Source organism: Eleutherodactylus coqui, chromosome 4 (genome assembly GCF_035609145.1).
Source record: "Eleutherodactylus coqui strain aEleCoq1 chromosome 4, aEleCoq1.hap1, whole genome shotgun sequence".
NCBI lineage: Eukaryota > Metazoa > Chordata > Amphibia > Anura > Eleutherodactylidae > Eleutherodactylus > Eleutherodactylus coqui.
The window spans coordinates 228,623,245-228,635,296 of record NC_089840.1 but is presented as its reverse complement, the minus strand read 5'-3'; the positions used below and the strand labels follow the sequence as shown (position 1 = coordinate 228,635,296).

The following is a 12,052-nucleotide window of genomic DNA, read 5'->3' as shown; positions in this document are numbered from 1 at the left end:
AGGCAGCAAAGCCGGTTTTGAAGCTGCCTTTCTGCCGCGGAAATCTCACAGAATTTCAGTGTGGTTCCGCCGTGGTCATTCTGCGAGATTTCCGCCACGTGTGACCGCAGCCTAAGGCTTCCTTTATGCACACTTTTTGTGTTTTCTAGAGACTATGGCCAGCATCGCACGGGTGAGAAAATAGCACAAGATTTGTGTGGTGTGAGACGCACAGACCTCGCAAACATATGAACATCCAATTTTTTGAAATGGGGTCATACACAAATTGCGGCATGTTCTAGATTTGGGTGTGACCTCGCATCGCCCATTGCTTAAATGGTACCAGCGGCAGCATCGCAGCACATGCTGGGTGCACACAATGCGAGGCCTCCCATTGGAAACAGCTGCGGCAGAGGGTCGCCATTTTCCCGAAGTTATGCAAGACGGTTTTGATATTATTACCTCCTCGCATCCGCAGGGAAATCGCATGTTGGTGAGCGCGATATTGGGCGACCAATATCACGACCAGCTATCGCACTCACTCGTGTGAAGTTAGCCTTAGACCAGGTTCGCACAGGCGGGTTCCAATTGCAGAATCCTTAATCGGCGTCCACATGGAGGATCCACGGCAAAACGCAGGCAATGAAAAGCATGCAAATTTGCTTTTGCTCTCACACTCGCAGATACAAATTGCGTATTCCTCTAACAGTAAAAAAAAAAGCAGCGCAATCTATTTTGCTGTGGATTCTGCGCTGACCACCTCCATTGAAGTCAACAGAGACCGTCCGCTCCGCAGTCATTGCTGAGCAACGGCGCGGGAAATACAAACCTTCTAAATGGAAACAGTACTGCGCATGAACGATGGCGAGCCACTGGGTCCTTCTGCAATATACCGTATGCAGGGGCGCCTGCCGGGCTCACAGCAATGCTCATTGCAGAAGGGCTGCGAGACGGACGGCTTCCATTGGCTTTAATGCCCGCACAGAATCACTGCATGCTGCGATTTCCTCTCTTTCATTGTCTGCTATGGGCGGTATTTGTTTGGGATCCAGAAGCGGACACCTGCTGTGGACTCCATGATGCAAATCCGCCTGCACATGGGCAGGACGGACCCCAAATGCGTGATTTCCGCAGAATTTGACCAGATGCCCCAGCTTACCGCTCCGGGGGTCTTCCCTGTTGCAAATGTGCCGGCTGACACATGCGCAGTAGAGGACGCTGCGCCGTCACTATGGCAATAACGCGGCCTCCTCTGCTGAGAATGTGCCGGCCGGCACATGCACAGTTGAGAGGATGCTGCGCCGTTGCTGTAGCGCTGCTCCTGTGGCCGTTCTGCAATGATGATTGCATCATGGCCGCGGGACGTACGGCTTTTATTGACTTCAATGGAAGACGGCCGTGCGATTTCTCCCCGCGAACGGAAAATTGCAATCGCATATTGTCATAGCATGCTACGGGCTGGATTTGCTGCAGAATCCGGAGGCGGAATCCCACCAATGCAAATCCACAGCCGGCCTAAACAAATTGAAAGCAAAATTGCACTAAAATCTGCACCGAAAAAAATGCTGCAAAATCCACAAACAGCAACTTTGAATCTTGTACAATTCAGAACGGATCGACAGTCCTGCGGACATTGCGCAGCGTTTCCGTCCCGTGTGAACATAGCCAACCGCTCTCTCGCACAGATGGCAGACACCTGCTCCTACGGCCGTCTCACAGCATTTCAAAGGACGATACCATATACACGGAGGCGGAGGGGTGCTCTATCAGCCAGGTTCTATAAAGTATACAACATATCATATCTCTCTGGAAGGTTACGATTACAAGTCTTAATTCTGTGCTGTGAAATGTGGTCTCAGAGGTCATAGCTCATCATTATTGTACAGCGCCTAGTGTCAGCTGCGGAGTGGTAAGGTCCAGCCTATGGCAGACGGCTTCTCTGTGTGTCAGCTGTATCCAGGGAGCGGCAGTAGAACGTTTGCTCTGTGACGTCACCAAATAGAATCCTGCAGAACCGCAGCGCGAAATTCAAATGTTCCGTCGCGGCGAGCAGCACCGGGCCACCGTGTCCAAGGGCTCGGCGCTGGGGATGGAGATCAAGCGGAAGAGGATCCGGGAGAGCGCCATATTCCCCTCCCACCAAGTGAGTTGTCATTTGAAATCTGCTTTATCTCGCTGCAGGCTCGTGCAGGGGGTGCACTGCTGTGATTGTATGCAGCCGGCCCACTGGGCACCGATGGGTTAATGCACCACGGGGCAACAAAAGAATTCTATGCGCCGTTTACACGGATCGGTGCTGGAAGTGGGCGGCATTCACACCCAGCGATTTATCGTTACCACGAGCGAATGAGGTCAGAGGTCGCACGAGCAGCCAGTTTATACTGGCAGAGAAATCATTCGCTCGCTGAACGATTAGCGAACAAACCAACGATGATTCTTGCGCCTGCTTGAAATCAACGATAAGCGAACAAATTATCGCTCCATCGTCTTTGTTTACACTGAACGATTATTGTTCAAATTCGAACGATGTCGAGTTTTTTAATTTCCTTTTTGAAGGATAATCGCTCAGTCTAAAGAAACATTTTAGGCCGTATTCGCACGAACGTATTAGCGCAGAAAATAAAACCCATTGACTTGCAATGAGATCGTTCATATTTGGTGTACGCAATCCGGTTGCGCAAAAAAAAATAGGCAGCATGCTCTATTTTCCTATGCATTTGTGGAAGGGAAAGAACTTGTTAAACTAATTGGCCATTCAATGGCTGAGAGTATTGGTGCGTATCTTTTTGCGCACGCAATTGTTCACAGCTTAGCTGTGCAAATAGGCAACACCCATTCGCAAATACACTTTCGCTCATGGGTGACAAAATAAGGCCGATGCCACACAAATAGATATTTGCTGCAGAATCCGCGGTTGACGTCCACACTGCGGATGCGCAGCAAATGCCGCTCGGAACATGCTATGTGAAAGCGATTCTCCCTGCACACTCGCGGAAACCAATTGCCAATTCCTCCAGCGGAGGAAAAATCGCATCATGTTGTATTTTAGTGCGGATTCCGCACGGATGGCTTCCATTGAAGTCAAAGGAAGTCGTCTGACCAACGGCCCGTCCGCAATTGACATTGTAAGAATAATAATTTTTAAATGGGGTTGTGCACATAGCGATTTTGTTATTTTCTCTTCTTTCCCCGCATTGCGGTGATAGAGAAAAAAGCGCGGCATGTCCTATGTTTGGGCGTTCTCTCGGAACGCCTTGCCCATTGTTTTCAATGGAGCCGACAAAAGCCCCACACCGTGTGCCGTGTGATGCGAAGCTTCCCATTGAAAACAGTGTGGCTGATCGCTACTTCCCTGAAGTGATGCGAGGCGTTATTGGCAGAAAACCGCCTCACATCCGTGAGAACATCGCAGGTTTCTGAGAGCGATATCAGGCAGTTTGGCCGGGCTCACACAAGCGGTTTTGTTTTGCGGATTCCGTGATCAAGTCCACTCGCACGATCCGCGGTAAAACGCTTGCATTGAAGGGCACGTATTTCTGATTTCTTTGTTTGGATACAAGTTGTGTATTCTGCGAGCGTAAGAAAAATCACAACATGCTCTATTTTGCGGCGGAATCCGTGTGGACGGCCTCCATTGATGTCATTGGGGGCGTCCGACCCGTGGCCTATAAGCAATTTAGATTGTGAATGGACTGCAGGTACCCGTATCATCGCTAAGTGACGGCATGGGAAATACAAATATACAAAAAACTCCACTGAGCATAACCGCCTGCGAGCCTCTGTGCTCATCTACAGGAAGGTACGTAGGGTGACCGCCCAGGCTCACAGCCAGAATCCCCTGCAGTCCTACTTCATGCGGAATCCAACCCACTTGTGTGAGCCCGGCCTTTAACAGCCTGCTATCGCGGTCAGCCATGTGAGATTAACCTTGAAATGCGCTGACACGCATGTACTGATGCGGTGGCCCAAGCGGGGGAGCCCACTGTTGCGGGAAAGGCCACGGGGAAACTACGATGGTGGTCACGGATGGCTCAAAAATCTCTTCTGACAACAGCTTCCTGAACATAAATGTCACGTGACGCCAGCACCTCTCTTAGGCCACTATTCACACAGCAGGAAATAAAGAGTCCGCAGTCCAAGTGAGGTTTCAAGAAAACAACCAGAGGTGTACGGCTGCACTTTACTCACACTTTTCCAGCTTTGATTCTCCAACAAATCACATATTTATTACAAGATTTCATTCCTTTTTCACACGCTTACTAGTAGACGCTCTTCCTTCTGCACTCCAGACGTCCTCAGTCCCGGTTATCTGTCCATCTGTGGGGTTTGCACTCCTGACGCAGTAAAAGCATTCACCCAAGCTTCTCTTTTCCCAGGCTACCTAAATTACTCTTCTTCCCACTGGGACGTCCACCTCCTCCGACTACATTCTCTCTCTCTACTCCCTCTCTCTCCTAAGCTCCACTCCCTAACTACCCAAGACTTACAACCACGTCACAGTTAAAGGGGCATACACACAACAGTCATTCACATACCTTCACACTTCAGCTTCAGGCCAGTACTCCGATCTGCAGTAGATTTTACTCTTTCAGTTGAATTTGAATTGAAAAGATGGAATCTGAAGCCAATCCGCACCAAATCAGTGACATGTGCATGCACCCTTGTGGTGGGATCTAGTCGGCCCACAACAGTGATAAGGGTTCGACATGAAAGGTACCTTTACACGGGCCGGTAGTTGTCCGAATAAGCGATTATGGGCAACTGCGGGTCTGTGTACACATGGCGCCCAACAGGGCACAGAACAAGAAGTTGCCCTGTTTCAACTCAGTTGAACGGAATGACTACTGAGTGACTTCTCGCTCTATCTTTTAGTGACTACCTGTTTGTAGTAAATGGTGACAGGTGGCCGGAAGAGATCTCCAGCCCATACTACCTCCATTCTCTGATAGACTATCACTCCGCTGTAAAGGCACAAGAGCAATGGTTGGGATAGCTGTCGGGCGTCTATGTTCCCAACAGTTGTCCCAAGTAAAGGTACCTTAACATAGTAGCACAATGAGTGAGGATGAAAAGAGACAGATGATTAGCCTGCAATGTTGATCCAGAAGAAGACAAAAAAGTCTCAATGAGGTAGAAGCTAGTTATCCTCCTTTTAGGGGAAAAACTCCTTCCCGACTCCAAATCTGGCAATGAGAATAATCCCCGGATCGCCGACCCGTCTGAAGTCATCAATGACTAAAACATGCAATATATTGTCAAATGCTTTAGCCTCAATGTTCTTCGCGAACCACATGAGAGCACCCTGGCCATGTTTATCTACAGACCCAGAGTCCTCTTCTAAAGGCCCTTTTACATGGAACGATTATTGTTCAAACTATCGAAAGCGTAGATAATCGTTGCGTGTAAACACAACCAACGACCGAACGATAAATCGTTCATCGCATGCAGCATAAAAATCATCGCGGGCTCGTTCTCTTATCGTTTGGTTTAAATACCCATCAGTCAGTCGTTCTCAACGACTGAACGATTTGTCGTTTGAACGGACCAACGATGTATCTGCCGGTATGAACAGGCGGCTCGAGAGCGAACAAGCGAATTCTGACATCATTTGCTCATTCAAATCAGCAATGGGCTCGTCTAAACGGACCATAAGATTGGCACCCATGATGCTACAGGCCTGAAGTCACTACACTGCACAGCCAGTGAAACTCTGTTTTATTCCCTTTTTCAGGACAGTTGTATCCAGGAGAAGCTCGGCTTCGAAGTTCGTATGCGCGAGGGCGTATGCAAGCTGCTGTCCGTCAGCACTCAGAAGGAGCAAATACTAGATGCAATGAAAAATCTGCTGACCTGTACTGCCCGCATCCAGGTGTATACAGCGCTGCTGCGTTCTCTACAGGAAGAGGGCGACGCCGCTACAGGCAGAAGGTACGTCTATGAAGAAGATAGGTACTATACTGCGCAGGGCTGTGGAGGCGGTAGTAATGTACCGACACCGGCTCAGAAAAGAAAAAATAAATATATATTCCTTCATTTTCTGACAGTCTCATTGACTTTCTTATTTTTCCGTTGTGCCAGGGGTCATTTTTCGCGGATGTCCTGTAGTTTCTATTGGTACCATTTTGAAGTACATATGATTTCCCTTTTTGTTTGTTGGAGGTGGGCTGACCAAAACAGCTCTATTCAGGCAGGGGGTGTTCCCTCTGATGATAGTCATTGTGCATTGTGTGTTATTTTGATAAATCAGACTTTTATGGATGCAGTGATCTCATCGCAGAATTGATGACGCCATTTTAAGGGTTAACAGCTCCGATCAGTGGTGTGGGGAGAGTGTCGGCTGTAGAAAAAAAACTAAAAAAAAGGCCAGCCGTCACCTGCATTATGTAGAGCGAGATCGACTCCTGATGCAATCAATGCAGCACTTGATGAACCATTCGCAGCCATCGCATTGAATGGCTGTGATTGGTGCATCGAGCGCTGCAGTGATTGGCTGAGCTGCTGCACTCAAGAACCAATCACAGCTAGTGCTTCCTGGAGGCGGGGTTTTTGAACCCTTGACCAGGAAACGCTGGGGTAAAACTACAAGCAAGTGTGCCGTGCAAGGAGAAGTGTGGCAGAGTGGACAACGGCTGTTACATGATGTATTGTGTTTTTTTTTGTTTTTGTTTCTTTTTATGCAGCCATGGCCCCGAAAATCCCTGTGAAAGAGTGCTACAAAATTGTGATATCGCCGTGAGAAAACGCAGCGATATCACACAGAACACAAATGCGATATCTCAATTTTCTGACGGCGATATCGTTGTTGCTCGTGTAAAAGAGACCTAACTGTGCCCCCTGCAGCACTGAGGGGTTTTCCAAACAAAATACTATTGATGATGTATCCTCAGGATTGGCCATCAATAGTTCGGCTGCGGTCCGCAGCTTGGGACTCCAGCTGATCGGGTTCCGCTGTTGTAGCCACTACACACAGGGGTACGGAGTGGAAGCTGCTGCTCTGACCCCTGTCTAGTGGCCGCCACATGTAATTGCAGGCGAACTCACAAGTTTTCAGTTTTTATTTTTTTCATTGTCGTGTTCATTACATACAAACTTAATATTAAAATCCATTTTAATTCCAGTTGTAATGCAACCAAACAGGAAAAACACACTGGTGAATTCAGCTATCTCCTCTCAGGGCAAATAAAGATGGGCTCTATAGGAGTATTTTTTTTTGCCTACCACGTTTTCCCAAAAATAAGACCTACCCAGACTTTTGGAGTGGGGGCTTGAAATAGAAGCCTTACCCCAAAAATAAGCCCTAGGTACACTACGTGGGGGGGGGGGAAAGCAATACTTACCTATCGGGCGCCGTCCGGGTACCTCACGCCGCTCTGCGGAGTTCCGGCAGCTTGCTTGCAGTCCTCAGCAGCTGACAGAAGATAACAGAGTTCGTAAACCCCGCCTCCAGGAAGCAATGGCTTAGACTGACTCAGCCGTGGCACTTAAGAAGCAATCAATGCAACTCTTCATGAACCAATTACAGCCATTCAATGCGAACCCCGTTACGAGAAAGCGATCTTCTGTCGGCGACTGCAAGCAAGCTGCTGGAACTCCGCAGACCAGCAGGAGCGAACCGGACCGTGCTAGGTTAGGGAGCGCACAGACTTTAATTTTTTTTTTACTGTGATTACTGCTGCGGTAATCGTGGTATAATGCTCCAAGTGATTTCAATGGCAGCCTCGCACACATGCGCTCGAATCTGTTTCATTTTTTTGCGTTTAGCGCACCTTATCAATGATGGGATGTGCTAAAGCCCTTGATGGAGGCAGGTACACTGCCTCCGAAAACGAAGTAAAATCGTGGTGCTCTGCCGCGGGTATTAGACATGCCCTGAAAATAAGACCTTGGGGCAAAAATTAATATAAGACAGGGTTTTATTTTGGGGGAAACACGGTAGTTGTCAAATTTTTTTTTTAAGAGACAAGCAGCACAGAAGTTATTTGGCCGCCGCTCTTTCTCTCTTCGCTGTTGTTACAGTTGTAGCTGTTGGCTGAACAGTCCTTCACCTCTCCGCTCGATATGTAAGACCACTAAGGGCGCGCTCACAGGAGCGTAATTTAATAGCGTGTTATACGGTGAGTGGAGTCAATGACCGTACATTGATTTTCACTGATCCACTCAGACTTGTGTATATTCATTGCGTAGAATACCCACGTATCTAACGCATCCTGTTCTATTTTCCCGCGTATTGTGCATGATAGAGCTCTGTTCTCTATGGGCATGTAATAAACACTGTACATGCGCAATTACATTACATATACACGCTGTTTATACGCAAGTCAGACTGTGAATGGCAGTGTGTTTGAAATTTGCTGTTATGCGCAGTGAAGAATTTCTGCCGTACGCCGGCTCGCACAGCGGTACGTTATTCACGCAGCGTCTTACCGCACGGTCTAACACGGAGTTGAACGCTTTTGGTTTTGTATATAAAATCTTTTGAAAAATATTCTAGTAGAGAGAAACCTTTCTAAAGACGAAGGACCACAAACCCGTCTGGTAACTTTTCAGGGGTTGTCCACTTTAACTGCCTAAAGTTTTTGCTTGCTTGTCTTTTTTTTTTTTTTTTCTCCCTATGTTACCAAAAATATATACTGTAATCTTATGCGGTTTGTTAGCACCATCTGCTGGTCATTTCATGTAACTACACATGATGTTGGAGAACATCTAATCCTTTAGGTTTGTGATAGCAGAAATGTGCTTTTGTGGTCATTTCACAGCTGAGAGTGATAAATTTGTAAGGGCGCTTTCACACTGGCGATACAATCGCACTATTTTCGTGTGATGCCAGAGTGAGTGAAAACGCAGAATTATGAAACCAATGATTTTCAATGGTTTCCTTCACATTTGCAATGCTTTCACTCATGCGATGGTGCGAGAGAAAAAAAAATCGCAGCATGTCTTTTTGCGTTTTTTTTTTTTTTTTTTTTTTTAAATCCCCTATGTTTTCCTATGGAACCTCCTTTTTATTGCATCGCAAAGCACAAATTTGTGATTTTCGTGCAATATGATGCGTTTTTAACATAAGAAAATCCTATTCACTTTTGCACCAAAAAATTGAGGTAAAATCGTGTACAAAAAAAAAGTGAGATAATCGAAAGTGGCAGCGATGTTTTTGCAAGAAACAGCAGCACTGACGCTCAAAAATTGCAGGAAAAACATTGTGATTTTGCCGCGACTTTCTCGCAGCAATACCGCAATCGCCAGTGTAAAGGAGCCCTAAGGCCCCCTGCCCATGGGTGGGATTCCGCTGGCGGTAAATCGCCGGTGAATCACGCCGTCTGAAGCTTTCCATAGTGTTGCTATGGAAAGCGCCGGCCCCGTGTCCATGAGCATAGAATCACTCCGCTCGCGGCCGGCAATTTTTATGTATTGCAAATTTTCTGCCCGTTGGGCTGCTTTCACACGGCTTTCATTCAACAAATCTCACACGAATATGAACCTCATTCTTTTGAATGGGGGCATACACATGAGCGATTTTTGCTGCATTACAGCACGGAAAAAATCCTATCTTTGGGCATGCCCTCACTTAGCATCGCCTAAGGCTTCAATCGGGCTGGCGACCACATCGCACCACGTACAAAGGTGCATATGAGTTTGATGCGATGTCTCCTCCTTGAAAACAATGTAGGACACTGCGATCCTCTGCCACTGGCTGACAGCTGCGGCAGCGGATCGCTACTACCCCAAAACAAGAGCCTCGTGTGGCGCAGTGTGTTAAGGCAGCAACATACAAAAACGCCTCACATCTGCGGCATAATCAGACTACTAACTACCGCTTGTCAGTGAGTATGTATGTGAGTGCTTCTCACGCTCCGCCCCTGGTGACGTCATTGAAGGTCCTACAACATATATAGAGCACAGAGGTTGACCAACAGAAGAACAACAAAGTTAGGGTTCTTGAAAAGCAGAGGGCAAAAATAACACAATGATTATACAACAAATCCATTATTATCTCAATCACAACTCTGCTCTCCTGACAGAAGACACCAACCTGCCCCCAACCACAGAGATCTGGTGGGCTGAAGGACCAGTGGTGATGTCACGGCTGTGGGAGGAGCCATTCTGCAGTTGGTAGAAAGTACTGTATGTGGGTTCTTCTCATGCTCCGCCGCCTGGTGACATCATCGCAGGTCCTATAGGATACATTAAACACAAAGCCTGACTGACAAAAAAACAACACAGTTAGGGCCCTTGGAAGGGAAGGACAAAAATAACAAAATAAGAAAACAACTAAGCCGTTATTATCTCAGACACAACTCAGCGGTTCTGACAGGAGACACCAATCTACCGTCACCTCAGAGATCCGGTGGGCTGAAGGACCTGTGGTGATTTTACTGCTGTGGGAGGAGCCAAGCTGTGTTTGTCTTGTGTGGGAATCAGGATGTAGCAGAGCTGTGTGTGTGTAATGTGTGGGGTCAGGATCCATGTAGTAGAGCTGTGTGTGTGATGTTGAGGGATCAGGATGGCTGTAGCATATATCAGAGCTGTGTGGTGCATTGCGCCACCAGAAACACTGGTACTATAATTTCCTAATAATTACTAGTCTCTTATGTTGGTGAGCGCGATATTGGGCAGACATCGCACTCGCCCATGTGAAGTTTAGTCTTAACCCTTTCCAATCCAATGTTGGGCCTGCCCCGACATAATCATTTCCCTCCACAGCTCCGATGTCGGGGCAGGCCCGACACTGCAGTGCAGGAGTGCATCTGCACCCGATCATCAGACACATCAAGCACCCCGAGGAGAAGGCAGAAAGCGTTTTTAACCCTTTCTGCCTTCTCCTTTACACATTACATAGCGCTCAATTAGTGCTATGTAATGCACGGAGATTCCGGCCGGCGATCATGTGACCGCCGGTGTTACCTGACCCCCAGCGGTCACATGAACGCCGAGCCGGGAGCCTGCACCATGGGGGGACCTGCTTACCTGTCCGGCGTCTTCCTCATTCTCCCTTCTGCCTCCCGGCCCAGCGATCATGTGACCGCTGGGTGCCACCTGACCCCAGCGGTCACATGATCGCCGAGCCGGGAGGCAGAAGGGAGAATGCGGAAGACGCCGGACAGGTAAGCAGGTCCCTCCACGGTGCAGTGAGCACCTGCACCCTCCTGAACTCTGTCAGTTCAGGAGGGTGCAGGGCAATGTATTTTTTCTCATCCATTCTCCCCAGCTCCAATTTATTTGGAGCTGGGGAGAATGGGTGAGAAAAAATAAATGGATTGGAAAGGGTTAAAGTTATATTTAAATCCTAGACTACTCCCTGCAGTACATGAGAAAAGATACAATGCATGAAATAGTTTTTTTTTTGTTTTTCTTCTTATGTTTGCGTTCCACCACACACCCCTCCATCCTCCATATTGAAACCCTGACAGAACTTTATTTACATCCGAACTGCTTTAACTCTGTTCACCATCTTTGGTTTACGGATTTAACATGGCATATAGGAAGTTGTTTCAGTAACTTTTTCATATTCACTATTGGTTACCTTATCTATACTTTGCTTTTTTTTCTTTGTAGGTCATCTGATCATGGGCTGAAGGAACGCCTGGCCTGCCCTGGAAAGCTCTATATAACAGGTACCAGCGCTGCAGAAAACTTGTCACACTCTCTACAGGACATGGGAATACAAGGGTCTAACTATACTCGCCCCCTTCCCCCCTCCAACCCAATTCTGCAGCTCAGGATAATTTTTTTTTTTCTTTTTGGGAAGGGGTAGAAATATATACATCGCACTACAGCTTTCCTTGCATGCCTCAATCTGTCTAATTTTATATTATATATACTTCCTTTTAATTTAACCCTTTCCAATCCACTGTCTGACGTCTTAAGACATTCTGATTGCAGGCTGTACAGCTCCGATGTCGGAAGACGTCTGGCAGGGTATTCTTACTGTAGATTACTGGCTGCCATGTTGCCGGGGGCCTCTCCAGCATGTCGCATACTGCAGTACCAGCGCTAGCCAGCAGATGGTGCCATTGTATAATGGCAGAAAGAGAGACCTCCCTAGGAATCCCTGAATCCAAAATTGGATTGCAAA

General features: G+C 47.5%; 1 protein-coding gene across 1 annotated transcript in view; it reads left to right on the top strand.

Annotated features, from left to right (window-relative positions):
* The first annotated feature begins 1,994 nt into the window (after positions 1-1,994).
* RTKN2 (rhotekin 2) overlaps positions 1,995-12,052 on the top strand; it is a 71,717-nt gene continuing 61,659 nt past the window's right edge. The window contains exons 1-3 of the mRNA XM_066600814.1: positions 1,995-2,122; positions 5,711-5,907; positions 11,533-11,591. Of these exons, the coding sequence (XP_066456911.1) occupies positions 2,012-2,122; positions 5,711-5,907; positions 11,533-11,591 (367 nt within the window). The 5' untranslated portion in view covers positions 1,995-2,011. The remainder of the gene's footprint in view (positions 2,123-5,710; positions 5,908-11,532; positions 11,592-12,052) is intronic.